The sequence below is a fragment of the Argentina silus genome, assembly GCF_951799395.1.
Source record: "Argentina silus genome assembly, chromosome: 7".
In the NCBI taxonomy this organism is placed as follows: Eukaryota; Metazoa; Chordata; class Actinopteri; order Argentiniformes; family Argentinidae; genus Argentina; species Argentina silus.
The window spans coordinates 476248-491606 of NC_139661.1; the positions used below are offsets into that span (position 1 = coordinate 476248).

Below are 15359 nucleotides of genomic sequence, written 5' to 3' on the forward strand. Positions count from 1 at the left end.
ACGAGTTAATCCACCATAGCAACTAATTTAAGATGCATTTATTCCGGAAGACAGTGCTGCAAAGATTTTATTCAATTTTCAACACGGCTTTTGCCATTTGTGAATTCTTTGTTACCTGTGTTTGGGATTGATACAGTGTAGTAATGTCTGTGTTTCAAATAGTAGCTACTGAATGTTACACAATTTTCTAGTAAACATCACCATAAAGTGTTTATGGTACTGTGCAATTAATCCATTGCTGCATAAAAATCATATTGTTTTGAATTAAAGTCTGAAGTCTGTACGTTTTTCATTTTGGATGTGAATGATAGAATTCTACCGTGATAATTGAATCCAAGTCACAGTCAATCGCCATTTTTTAATAAAAGGGCATGAAGCTCTCTCTTGCTGTCTCTGTGTGTGTATGTGCACACATGAACACTACACACACTATCAGCAGCAGTAGTATCAGATAAATATTACACTTAATCCCTGCCAAAGTAGCCAAGTAGCAATGTAAATATTTCACATGTTTAAATACGTCATTTAGTTTGTTTGTCTCAGCTGTGAAAGGTGGATCTATAGTAGTTCATGACTGGATAAAGTTGACTATCTAACTGTCAAACACTTGAATGTGGGAAGAAATAGCCCCTGACCAATGGCGAGCAGCAATGGGCGTTTCATGGTATCAAGGAACAACCATATCAAGAAACGCCCCGAATTGCGGTCTGCAGTTACCCCCTACTGACGTAAGAAGGAGAACGAGATTTAGAAGTGTGACCACGAGATACTATGTGAAGGATGACCGCAACACGCAAATGGCGGATTTTCAGGACCTACGGGTAGGCTATAAAACAACAACCGCCAGCATTCCTCTATTTGGATAATTTAATAGTGACAGATGATTGTTTATGCACGATAGAGGAAATACATTACTGTGCAATGATCGACGTTATGTGGTTTGTTCTAGCTAGCTTACAGCTGCAAGCTCTCAAGAGTATTGTCAACAAACAGCCTGTTGTTGTCTGCACTGCTGCTACAGCATCAAGCGGCTTGTAGACACTAGCTAGCTAACTTTAGCAACGCGCGAACAACATCAGTGTTTAGTCGCGTCACATTTTATTATAAGGAATGTAACGAACATAAGTCAACGCATTAGCTGACATACTTGATACCCGATGGCTTGTTTCAGGTAACCAAAGACAGACATACTCTGTCCCCTCATCTGTGCTAGTCAGCTAGCTAGTTGTTAGCATCAAAGTGGGTCAGTGTATTTGCTGCAATGTAATGGAACATGTAGTTCCAAAGCCTCTCTGGTCGCATGGAATGGTATATGCAAAAAAAGAAAGAAAATGGTCACACTCACGAATTATAGTGGTGGGTCTCTTATCATAATGGCATTTATGAAGTTACATGGCACCCCTTTAGCCAGTTAGGTAATTTGTTGTGGTCGCTTGCAAGCTAGCTATTGTTGTACTTGTATTTCATAGCTAGCTAGGTAACAACGTTCTTTTTTTTATTCCAGCATTTACACTCACTCCAGCTAGTTAGTTCACTCCTGTTGTCAAAGCTCAAATTGATAAAATTGTTAAATTGATATTCTTGTTCGTTCAGTTCTTATAGCTAAGTCGGCTTGTAGCGTCAACCTGATTTGCCCGAGTCGCAAATGATGTACTATAGGCCATGCAACGGTCTATCTAGCTAATATTCTGCCATGACTCACCAGACTAGAGACATTATTGGGCTACTAGCATCCTCAACTCCGTACCGTGAGCTAAGTTATAGTCCTGAATTTACCACTTTTACTAACTTTTAGAGCACATTGTGTCAACCACCCGGAAATGGCAATGTTGTTGATGCGCGATACTTTGTGTCCTCTTCTATTACACACACGTTGGGTGAAAGTTTCGTCAATAAGGCAAATCAAAACAATGCCATTTTCTACAAAACGTGTTCGTAAAAGTTTGACGTTCAGTTTTGGATAATAATATCTATCACGATACGGGGTTGAGGCCGTATCTCACCAAAAAAATGTTGAGTCATGGCAGAATATTAGTTTCAGCGATTTCTTGGCGGCTGAATTGATAGATGGTTGCATGGCTTCGGCCCTAGCACATATGCAATGTTCTCTATATCGGAGCTAGTGTGGCTGATGAGGGGATTGAATCCTGCGGCACAAAGTCGTCCTTTTGATTCCCGATTGCAATACCTCACTGTGAAGCTGAAGTCCTCTACTGTTAAAGAATCTTCCGGTTGCAATTTATACAACTTTAATTTTAGACGAAAACGTACCCGACCATGTTTGCTGATACACCGCCGTCCCCACAATGATTCACTGACAGCAGCACACATCGTGTCTAATGAGAAGAGCCCGACAGGCACATTGCCCTACCTAAGTCATGGGACAGTGAAGCATTTTTTCTTCTTTTGGCTCTATATCAGGGTATTTGATTTCACCATTCAGAAATTGAAACACTTTTTATACACAGTCCCCCTATTTCAGGGCACCAAAAGTAATGGGACAGATTCATATAATGTCCGAAGTAAGAACTCATGTTTAATATTTGGTTGACCTTTGCATGCAATAACTGCCTGATGTTTGCGACCCATTCACCCCACTTGATGCTGAGTATCTCCTCTGGTGATGCTCTGCCAGGCCTGTACTGCAGCCATCTTCAGTTGTTTGTTTTGAGGTGTTTTGCCTACAATCTTATCAGGAAATTAAATGCATGTTCAATTGTACTTAAATCTAAAGATTGACTTGGCCAGTCAAGAATGGTCCACTTTTTGGCCTTGAAACTCCCTAGCTGCTATGGCATTATGTTATGGGTCATTGTGGGAGGCAAAACGTGCGTTTTACATGTTCACAATGAGGTATTTCAATCGTGAACCAAATAACTTTAAGACCGCCTGTAGTCAATTCCCTCGGCAGCCACAATAGGGGAGCCTCGGACCCACATACGTATAGTTGTGAGGTCCGCTCGGGCAAAGCATGTTGTTGATGGGAAGTGAGTGGCACGCACTAATGTGTAGTAAAGTACGTTTTTATATAACAAATTCGTACCATGAGCATAATTCTGCTGTTTCCAGAAGTTTCCTTTGTCTAACCAACCATAATGTTTTTTTTTCTTTATTTTTTTTCTTCAAGCTCAGTCTCACTGCTCACCATTCATCATTTGTCTGCCTTGCTATGCTCTCCATGCTTTATCTAATGGGTTTTGGAATTGTTTTCAACATTTTAGATGCGTTACGGTCCCATGTGTTAAGGATCTGTAAGAAAAAAGGATAAACACTTAAGAACAATGAAGCATGGACCAGATAATGGAGGGTCAGTTGGAGTTTTCTTAGTTTTCTGAGGGGTTGTTTTGGGGGGGGGGGTTTACCTGATTGCTTAAATGTTTTTACCTGATTGCTTAAATGTATCTACAGTGCCTATAGGAAGTAATCATACCCTGTGAAATCTTTACCTTTTGTCACATTACACCCTGGAAATTAACATCAAATCAAATCTAACTTTTTTGAGCTGTATGTACACATTACAACCCTCATCATCAAAGTGAAAATAAAAATGTAAAAAATTCTGGACAATTATTAAAAATTAATTAGTGAAATACCTGGTTTGGTTAAGTGATCAGCCCCTTAGAGTATACCATTATAAAATTGCTCAGGTGCAACCAACCAACTTCCAGATCAAACACCAGGCTAATTGCCCCCCACCTGACATCAATTCTAGTGGTTTTGATTACTTCAGAATAAAACCAGCTGTTTCTTGAGGATTCCACTACTAGAAGTGCATGGTTCTGCAAAGAATTCACCATGGTTGGAAAAGTACTTTCAAAAGGCCTCCGGGATAAAGTTGTAGGAAGGCACAAGTTAGGTGAAGGCTACAAAAAGAATTCGAAGGCTTTAGCTATCCCTCTGAGTACCGTTCAGAGCATCATTAAGAAGTGGAAGGCGTATGGCACCACCAAACCTTGCCTAGATCAGGTCGTCCGTCCAAACTGGATAACCGAGCCAACAGGACATTGATCAGAGAAGCTACCAAGAGGCCAAAGGCAACTTTGAAGGACTTACAAGTCTTTATGGCCAGGACTGGTCTGTCTGTGCATGTGACAACAATCTCACAAGCTTTACACAAAGCTGGCCTGTATGGCAGGGTAGCAAGAAAGAAGCTTTTTCTGAAAAAGTGCCACACTCAGTCTCGTTTGTGCAATGCAAAAACACACCTGAAAGATTCTGTTGCCATGTGGAAAAAGGTTTTATGGTCAGACGAGACTAAGATTGAACTTTTTGGACTGAACTCCAAGCGCTATGTTTGGCGAAAACCAAACACAGCACACCACCCAAAACACACCATACCTACTGTGAAGCATGGTGATGGCAACATTATGTTGTGGGGATGTTTCTCTTCAGCGGGGACTGGGCAATTGGTCAGGATTGAAGGGAAAATGGATGCTGCCAAGTACACCCAAATTCTTGAGGACAGCCTGCGTCCCTCTGCTAGACAGCTGAAGAAGGGCAGGTCATTCACCTTCCAACACAACAACGATCCTAAACATACCGCCAAAAGAACAATGCAGTGGCTTAAGGATAGAAAGGTGAATGTCCTTGAGTGGCCAAGTCAGAGCCCTGACTTAAATCCGATAGAAAATCTGTGGATGGACTTGAAGAGAGTAGTCCATCGCCGCTCACCACGGAATTTGACTGAACTCGAACAATTCTGCAAGGAAGAATGGGCAAATATTCTCCAATCTAGGTGTGCAAAGCTTGTAGAGACATATCCAAACAGATTGATGGCTGTAATTGCAGCAAAAGAACTGTTGCCTTTTTTTTCATTAGTTTGATGTTGTATGGCTAAATTTGTACATAAAGCTGGAAAAAGTTATTTTTTTAATGGGTTTTGATTTCAGGCTGTACGACAAATATAGTAACTATTTCAAAGGGGTATGATGACTTTCTATAGGCACTGTAAAAATGTCTCTATATTGAAGTGCACTGCTCTTGTTGTTTTAGTTAACCTAAGTTGTTGGGACATTCTACCATTTAGAAAGTAGGTCTAATTGTGAATTGATAAAGCTTTGATGTAAAGAAGACTTTGGATGACAGCTAGAGCTTTCCTATTTGGCAAACATTTTATTCACCCCTTGCATAAAAAATGCTTTTAACTTGCCAACTGCCTCATTATATTTACATGATACCCTCATGTCTTTGTGCACTTATCTCTTCACTTGTTTTCCAGAGCATGGTATCAAGTTTCAGAGTGTCCGAGCTACAAGTGTTATTGGACTTTGCTGGAGGAAACAAAAGTGGTCACAAGCATGAACTCCTTCTGAGAGCTTTGCATTTGCTCAAAAGTGGCTGTAGTTCAGCAGTGCAAATCAGAATCAAGGAACTATAGACAGCCATCCCAACTTGACAATACACAGGACAATTGACAGCCATCCCAACTTGGCTGCCATCAAGTCTGCCTTATTTTCTGCAGAAGGGGGCTTAACTTAACTATTGGACTTGGTGCAGCAACAGCTGTTGATTCGTGATACGGTTCGGTACAGGATGAACTTGCAGCAGCCCACCCCACTAATTCCCCCCGTCCATCCGGACGTGCAGATGAAGTCACTGCCTTTCTACGATGTGCTGGACGTCCTGATCAAGCCCTCCAGCCTAGGTTGGAGTCTCTCTCTCTCTCTTATTTCCCTGTTCTTCTCAAAATACATCCCAACCTCTCCTGCCTTATTGTTTAATTGTAAAGTCTCATATTGGACCACATAGGTCATGAATCATTTGTAAGCAAATTATACTTTATAAAGGGTGTCAAAACATGTCTATGCTTTCCCAAATGTGGCATCTATGTAGGCTTTGTAAATAATGATTAACACACAAAAAAAGAATGATTAACAAAGCTGCAAAAGTAGTAAGTAGTTTCAAGTGGGATCAATACTTTTAAGTAGTTCAGTCCTATTTCTTTGATTAGGTATTCTCTTTCAGCCTATCAAAAACTGAATTTAGGCCTCAAGAAATGCTTTTTTTTTTTGTCCACCACAGAGAGAAATGCCCATTGTTCATTGAATGTTTTTGTTTTTTTCCTTTTAGGGGCGAGTACAGTTCAGAGATACCACCAAGAGAAGTACTTCATCTTTGCCTTGACACCCCAACAAGTCAGAGAAGTCTGTATCTCCAGGTATGGGCCACTACCTCAGGCCACCAGTTACTGTTGTCACATTCCATAGTTCTTTGGGTTGTAAACTGGAAGTTGCCTTGTTTTTTAAAGGGACTTCTTACCAGGTGGCAGAAGAGACTACATGGTTCAAATTCAACTGAGGTGAGAATGTATGGACTTCAAACGGAATCCACTGTGGCAATGTTTACATTGTTTAGAGGTAGTACAGAAAGGTACCTAAATCCATTCTGTATTTTATTTGATCATATGAAAAAAAGCAACTGGGCAATTACTGCAGCACACCCCCAATCCATGTTTGTTTGAATCCCAACCAACGGTTTTGGAAACCCTCTTCAACTTAAAAGATACTGTTTTCCTTTACCAGTTTTGCCCAATGCCTAATATAGTCTATATAAAAACTGACTAAGTCATAAAAGGTTTGATGAAATATTTTGATTTGCTATTTCATAGATGTTTTTCTGTCCTTTTAGGTTTTGCCTGTCAGAGACGAGTTGCCCGCAAGAAGACAACTACCCAAACAGTCTCTGCATTAAAGTCAATGGGAAGCTGTTCCCTCTGCCAGTATGCATTGGTTTATTTCTGTCTTGCTATAGCTCAAGTCAGCTTCAGATTATTATAAATGTGTATATGACTCAGGGGCGATGTCCACCAGATGCGTTTTTCAATCAGCCAGTGCCTTTTCTCAGTTGATTTCAATGGGAAGGAAGCGTTTGTGCTGTTCTTGCCAGAGAGCTCCAAGCGGCCCTCATATTGAATTTTGTTAAGGAGCGCTTCGCATTAATGTCACTTTGGCCCAAGAAACACAACTTTGGTGGACACGACTCCTAACAAGGCAAGACTGTACATGAGTCAAGGCACACTGTAACATGTTGAATTTTGTCAGGGTTATGCACCACCACCTAAAAACGGAGTTGAACAGAAGAGACCAGGAAGACCCCTAAACATCACCTCATTGGTCCGACTATCCTCTGCGGTACCCAATCAGATCTCGGTCACATGGGCACCTGAAATTGGGAAGGTAGGCACTGATGGAGTTATTGCATGCAATGCATATGGGACCATATACTAAACTTTAGACTACTTAAGTATACTTACATTTAATTTGTCCAAATACTTATATATTCAAATACTTATATATACAAATATTTATATAAGACTTATATAAATGGGGGTACAGCACATTGTCTTACGTCAGGTATATAGTTATTCTAGCATGACCCCACTTTGTACTTGTCTTTGAAGTCATGAAACCAATTTAGATTTTTAAAGATTTCTCTGTCTGCCAATTTATGGATTTATTGTTTTGTTTAATAGTTATGACTAGGCTGAACAGTTTGTTTGTCCCATTGTAACCATGGTAACATTTTGACAGTGTAAAGCCTGACTGCTTTTTATCCATCCCGTAATTGTTTGCGAGTCATCAGACAGATCAATGTGGAACGGAAGCGCTACAGTAAGCCAATGTTAAAAAGGTTCATACTACCATTGCAATGGTGGGTTACCTCAGTGCCTTTGCTGTTGATGTTTTAGCATAATTTGACATGAATAAGAACAAGTTGACTTTGATAATACAACCTATGGATTACAGGACAAAAACATGTAGGAATTTTCATGGACAGGAGGATGTTGGGTTTTAGTGTCATTGAGACTGGATAGAAAAGTAGCCTATATATAGGACAGCAGAAGATGCCATCGGCCCACAGATTACAAATTTGCTTACCTTCCCTCATTCAGGCCCTATATTGTAATTCGCTGCCCATTAAAGACCCATGAAACACTCCCTCAGAAATGAGAAAGAGGTCTCTTTGTATAAATTACTGACCTGTCCCCCCCCTAACCCTCCAGCATTGAGCCTGCTAAATGTTTTGATTTGTTCCATCACGGAGAGTGTCTTCAGTTAAGTTCTTAAAACCTTTGAAATATTATATTATTTCATTTGTACAGTGACTTGTTCTGTAAGAGCATGCCCCGATACACTCAGTGGCAGTGTGTCAGCGAAACCTGTGGCATAATCTTTGGCGCTAACATTCCTAATCGTACTGAGGCCATTTCTCTTCATCCGGATTTCATCACTCGTTGCAGCATAGATCTTCATCATTGTATCTTGTCTAATGAAGCTGGGGGGGGGGGTCTATTAGGCCGTGAACTTAATATAGCCTCACTAGGCTTTGTTATGTATGTTGTTGTGTTACGCTACAGCTGTAGCAAAATGTGTAGCCTACAGATTATGAATGTCACACACAAAGAACTGTCCAAAATTACAGCAATGATATGACACCTATATGAAAGTTATTCATTTGCAGCCAACTATGATGCATGATATGCCAGACAGGGACAAAAGAGAACAGTAAAAATACTGACAGACAACTACAAATGACTTATTGGATACATAGCCTAAAACAGTGCTAATATAATTTGTTTACAGATTAGCATTTGTGAGTTTTATACAAATATTATAGCCTACAAAATAATATGAATAACATGTCAATATGACCACTTATTTTCACTCATCACAGTAGGCCTATACCAGCCACACAACTACCAGTGATTGTCACCCAGCATCATCATAATTGCAGGCCACACACCAAGGCCATGATACTGTTGTTAGCCTACCCTCTCCCCCGTCTCTGATCAGTGGAGCGGAGAGATCTCACACCATGTAGCCTATTTCAAATTAAGTTATGGTCATATTTCTACAGGCCAAAAACAGGGAGAAAGTGGCTGGAATTATTAGAACAGCAGTCGCACACAGTCCATAAAAATTACTGACATTGTCGGTTCGCACAGGACCGTAAAATTACAAAGGTGGTCTGGTAATGATTGTTACCCTGCCTCCCCGTGTGAAACTCATCCTGTCCGAATAGGGCTTGGAATATTGGGATATGGGAATTGCTTTCATATAATACTGTCCTAGGGCTACTTTCAAATAATAGGTTATAATATTGTAATATAAGCAATTTTGTAAGCCTACATGCAGTAGCCTAGGCGACACAGGATGGACTGGACAGGAGAACATTTTTATTTAATTTAACCCATTTAATAGGCCTATCTTGATTAGTATCTTCACCAACGAATGAGCGAATGAAGGAAACTAAATGAATAAATGAAAATGCTAGTCAGATCCGAAAGAGCTTAGCTATAACTTAGCCTCAAGGCGAGCACGACTCGACAGGCATCTACAAATCTCTAATACTGTCCTTGGGCTGGTAATGAATCAAATAAACACAACAATGTCATTGTAATAATGGCTAGGCCTAAAGGCAGAATAGCATTAAGTCCAACGTATCAGATCCAACTATTTGGTAACCCTTGTGGGTAAGTGGCACGCCCATGGGCATAGTAGCATGCACGTCTGATTGGCCCACTCTGACTGTCCTGTTAATCCCAAACTAACTCTCAAATACTTGGACTGCTTTCAAAGAAAACAACAAAAAATGAAAAGCTGTATTAGCCTACTGTAAAATACTGCTGCTCTCCCACTTTGTGATTGTGATTTAGTATTAACTCACAAATGGGGCAAGTGGAGATGCAGATTATGCTACTGTTTAACAATACATTGCTCATCCATTAGAATGCTCAACTATGGTGGTTGTTTTGCCAAGGTGAAGTACCTCAAATTAATGTGAAAAAGTCAAGTTGACTCCCTACTGCTGTGGTGGTACCTAACTCTGACCTTCTGTATCTGTCGTAAGAAAATGGGGATAACATGCATACAGTGCTTTTATTTTTTTATTAAAACATTTTTAAATAGTAAAATCTGTATGTGTTAAAATACCCCTCAAAAAGGTAACACTCTCAACTTTCGCCACAATCATCATTTTATCTCAAATCCAATTTGCTGGAGTATAGAGCTACCTTTCCAAATTCAGGAGAACTGTCCAAAGTGTAGGTGCCTGTATACACACATAATTTGATTCCATCGATATGGAGCCTGTATTGTGTCAATATGGGAGAGAAAATATGGGGCTTTTTCATGTCAGTTGTGATTTGTATGTTCAAATCCAACAGTTAGCCCTCTTAATGGAATCCATAACAATGAGGGATTGTCAATTCCTTTCTTGGATGCGATGAATGTCTGAAGTGTGTGTGGTTGTGTTCTTGCAGACGTACTCCATGTCTGTGTACCTGGTCAGACAGCTGACGTCTCCACTGCTGCTGCAGAGGCTCAGGATGAAAGGCATACGGAACCCTGACCACTCCAGAGCCCTGAGTAAGAAGATGCATTAACTGTCATCACAATTTTTATATATATAATATACTTTCTTTCTTATATATATATATATATATATATATATATATATATATATATATATATATATATAGTATTTATTAGTTTGCAGTGATTATTGAACGCATTGAATGTGTCAAGCAGCTAAACATTTCTGTTTTTGTTTTTTCCTTTTCCTGATGAAATGTGTGTTAAATCATTACTGTGCCAAGTTGTTTTTATCAGGCACTTTTTTGTAACATTTTCGATTTGCAAGATCTGTGGAAAAAACAACTTTTGTACTCACAATATCCTTTTGCAGGATTTGTCTCCTAAAATTTCTCCCATGATTACTGTTTATGATGACATTATATTCAGCGTGAAAATGCAAACTCATTTTTGATAAGTGCATTCCTGTCCGTTTAAAATATTTGTGTTATTTTGGGCGACTTTTCTTGCTGCAATGGGCTGTTATGTATGTACCTTCCTCTGCCCCCTTGCAGTAAAAGAGAAGCTCACAGCAGACCCAGACAGTGAAATTGCCACAACCAGTCTGCGAGTCTCACTGATGTGCCCGGTAAGTGCTCCAAAACCATTGGATCCACTTATAATACTTTTACTGGTTGGTGAGATGTATATAACATATGTATTGTGAAGTGTAGTTGATCTACCAGCTTCCGTTCAGATTTTTAAGTTTTAAAAAATATATGAATTGCACATGTCGGGTAACCATTCTTTATCCAGACTGATACGCTGATGCTTTCTTTCTCTCTGTCTGTGCCTCTCTCTCTCTTTCTCCATGCCTCTCACTGCCCCTCTTTTTCTCACCCTCTCCTACTCCCTTTCTCTAGCTGGGTAAAATGCGTCTGACTGTGCCATGCCGGGCGGTCACCTGCTCCCACCTGCAGTGCTTCGATGCAGCACTCTACTTGCAGATGAATGAAAAGAAACCCACATGGATTTGCCCCGTCTGCGATAAGAAGGCTGCCTACGAGAGTCTAATCATTGACGGGTGAGAGGATACCCCTTTTAAATAATGTCATTGTGTTATTCAGGAATGAAAAGATGACAAGAACATAAGTAGTCACTTTGCAAGTTGTATCCCTTTCACCCGATGTTCTTTCTGAAAAGTGTGGATGGAAGATGGCAGCTAATCTCCACCCCCTTAAACCTTTTGCTGTAGCTCCACCTGAGTGGCTCATGATGACCCTCTTCTGCCTGTGCTCTTACCAGATGTGCAGATGTGCTTTCACCAAATTAGATAGATATAGATAAACAAGACAAATAGCAGCATCTTCTAGAGGATCCACCTACCTAACAGGTCTATTTTGATAGTTTGAACAATGGGATCACAGTTGTTTTTAAATAATATCATCAACCCTTTTTTGAATTTTGTATTTATGCTGATGCTTATTTAGGCTGTATTGACTTTCATTGTTTTTTACTTTTTTTATTAAACATGCTAATATTTTGGTGAACTATCCCTTTAACACCATGCCAATGCAACAAGCCCATGTGCATATCCCCTGTTTCACATTGTGGTATTTGGTTGAATATAGTTTAAGAGATGTACTTTATCCCCACCTATTAGCTTGTTTATGGAGATCTTGAATGACTGCTCCGACGTGGATGAGATCAAGTTCCAAGAGGATGGGACCTGGTGTCCAATGAGACCAAAGAAGGAAGCCGTCAAAGTGTCCTCACAGTGTATCCCAAAAATAGAGAGTAAGTCAATTGAAGTAAAGCTTACTGGATACTTATAGTTGTTCTCGTCCTCATTTAAAAGGACAAGTCAATTATATATACCGCCAATGTCGTATTTTGAATATTGTCACAGTCTAACTGATTTGTGTTGCAAAGTGCGTCAGTGTGCAGTGGTCCCCCACAGTGAGCCCAACGTCACTAAAAAAGCAGATGTGATCGACCTGACCCTGGAGAGCTCCTCAGAGGACGAGGAGGAGGACGAGGAGGTGGACCCGCCGCTCAAGAAGCGCTGCCTCTACATGTCTAAGAGTGAGGACATGCACGGGAAGGGGTGAGTAAAGTGTTATACAACTTCAACTAAGTCTTCCACCAATCACAGCCGTCATGTCATATCCTGAAAGAAAAATGGCACAAACCTCACCTAATATGCCTCACCTCTGCCTAATATGGCACCATTACCATTCTTTTAATACTATCATTATATATTACTACTTATTATTACTGCCCAGTCTTTTCAGAAATTCAATGGGGTAAAAACACCCAATGGTAGGGGTCAATTTTGGGACTGATTAGGTATGTCACATTGTTTACATTTTTGAGTTGACCATTGATCGGAAAGGATAGGGGAGTCTACTAAGCCGTACTAACCCAGTTCTTTTCTGGTCAAGGTAAGGCCCATTGTATAATTTTGCTAGACAAATGATGCTCACGTCTTGGGTTTGTTCTTTCTCCTCCTCTCAGAGTTTTGACCTATCAGCCGTCGACAGTGCGAGTGCCAAACGTCCAGGCCTTGGACGCCCCCTACCTGACCTCCTCACTGGCCGACTACACAGTGCCCTTCCACCACTCCACCCTGTCCACTATCCCCACAGATATGCAAAGTTAGTCACCTAGCTCTGGTTTCACTTCTCTATTTTTCACCTCAATCAATTGTATGTTTCTGATGTTGGTATTGGTAATAGTGTGATGTACGTCGAGGAAGTCTAAATGCTGGATATCATTTCTCTCTTTAGGTCTCGATTTGTTTTCCTTAATTCAAGGAGACCCCCAGGTAAATATTTTTTGAATGTCAAATTAATTGATGCACACAGCAGAGGATAAACATCAACATTACAATTCTTAGAAGAAGAAATTAAAATCACACAATTAGAGAGTGGTTTCTTTTGGACTGCTTGTTAAAGAGGTAACTAAACACTCATAAAAAGTGATTTGGGAGGAATGTGTCATTTCATGAGCTGAAAAGGCAGTTGGAAGCTGTGCATCAACACTTGTATACCAGAATGTTCCCTCCTTTTGTCCCATCAGCATTACCGAACGCCCATGTTCCTGGACAACCTCTCCAGCAGCCTCCAGAGTGCCACCACCAGCACTGCCCTGGTCTCCTCCTCCAGTCAGTACGAGCCCAGCACCCACGCAGCCACATCTGCCCACGAGACCGGTGTCATCACCGGTGGGGGAGGAGGAGGAACAAGTAGCATATCAGACATCATCTCATTGGACTGAGTTTCTAGTCCCCCAGGAGTCTCCCTCCATAAGAGGCCAGCGATATACGACAACCAAGTCTCAGTTGTCCAAAGCGGCCTCCTTTCCCTTTTCTGGACGTGTAGGGCGGAGAGTTGGAGCGGGTGAAAAGGAAGAGAAGAGGCTTGGGTCTGGACATGTTGCTTTAGAAGAGGACGCTAGTTTACCTTACTGGGACGGACCCACAGACTCCATGTTGACCACATACACCTTATGAGGACTTGTGAAGGGATTGTCTTTTTTTTTTAATGTAATGACAATGACTCTTACCAATGTTCACATTGCCTTTCTTATTGGATGAACTGAAATATAGAGGCATTGAGCAGGAGGCGGGACAATAGACTGTTGATTGGTACTAGCAAGCAGCCATTTCAAGGGGGAGGCAGCTCACTATTGTTCTATAATTACATTTGTATAATTGTGTTCCCTTTTTTCTAATGGAGTCAGCAATAATACAGAGATTTGAATACCTACCATATGTTGAACACGGTTTGAAGTTTCAAACCTAACCAGTGGTCCTCAAGCTCTTTGGTCCATTGCAAACAATTAGACTTGCACTCAAACATAATATTTTTAGTTGTACAAGTTATCAAAAATTAGGGGACCTACTTTTGCCCAAATACCATGTTCCTCAAATTAATTGTTTTAGTTTTCTATTTAGTTTTACCTTGGGTGTATGTAGGCCTAACATCTGTAATTCTTTTCGCCACCATAGAGCATCCCTCTTTTCATTGTGAGGCGTTTTATGGGGTTTTGTCACTGAATCCAGACAGTTCACCCACCAGAGGGTGCAAAAGTTCCAACTATTAACATGGGCTCATGTCAGCATTGGGATGTATAAAACCAATATTCCAGCCTTTTCTGCAAATAAGAAAGTGTAAATCTAAAATGTCATATTCCTCTTAACAGTAGCAGTTGTACAGCCTATTTGTTTGATGGCTCACAAATGAGCAGGGCATTTTAACAAACCATTTCACAACCTAATATTGTGCAGAGATGGGTACAGCTTTGGAAGCGGATCATTCAACATTCAACTTTTCAAAAACCTTCTTGTTTAGTGCATCTCAGGTGTTAAGCAGCTTTGTCTGGTGGTAATAGGGCCTGAAATATAATATTACAGACTAAAATCTGAGTAGTAGGCAACTTTCCACAAATCATTTTTCATTATAGTTTGGTGAAATTGTCATTACACACTGTCAAATGTTCTGAGAGAAGTGGCCTGGGGGGGTGGTCCAGTGCACACATGCCCATGTTGGCCCATGCCCGGCCCATGCCCTCCTCCACTACTTTCTCCACTATCTCTATCCAATAAGAGTCCACCACACTCCAAAAAATAACCTTAAATAACCTCTGAGAGAAGATCCAGCTTCTATGACTGCTCTGCAATCATTCTCTCAAACAGCTCATCTAGCCAATCAGGCCAGTTTTCCAGCCAATCGGCCTAGCATAGCAAGCCAGTTCACTGGTGTGGGGGAGCTGAAAACTGGAATGAAACTCAGTGCTTGTGGGAGAGTGGTTGCAAACCAAGGGGCATAGAAGCTGTATATTCTCTTGGAACATTTTATATACTGATAGCTGATGGCGTGTAATGACAATGAATGTTTTGGGGAGGGAAAGAGGGAAACCCACACTTGAAAAAATTCTAAGTCCCCTGTCCTTTGAACCAGTGTTTTAAAATGCAACCAAAATGCTTTGCGAACTTGGATTATGGGACTAGATATCTGGGGTGATGTTTTGTAAATGTAACCCAATTTACCTTTATGGCATTTT

At 40.6% G+C, this 15359-nt stretch overlaps 1 protein-coding gene across 1 annotated transcript; it reads left to right on the forward strand.

Moving 5' to 3' along the window:
• The first annotated feature begins 792 nt into the window (after positions 1-792).
• pias2 (protein inhibitor of activated STAT, 2) lies at positions 793-13578 on the forward strand. Its single transcript, XM_083673809.1, is given in 18 exon segments — positions 793-821; positions 3222-3307; positions 5219-5372; positions 5375-5461; positions 5464-5506; positions 5508-5644; positions 6070-6157; positions 6248-6298; positions 6628-6718; positions 7041-7175; positions 10262-10367; positions 10868-10941; positions 11216-11376; positions 11956-12089; positions 12225-12399; positions 12810-12949; positions 13082-13119; positions 13374-13578. Coding segments are annotated over 16 exon segments (1809 nt in total). The 5' UTR covers positions 793-821; positions 3222-3307; positions 5219-5221; the 3' UTR covers positions 13572-13578.
• The last annotated feature ends 1781 nt before the right edge of the window (positions 13579-15359 follow it).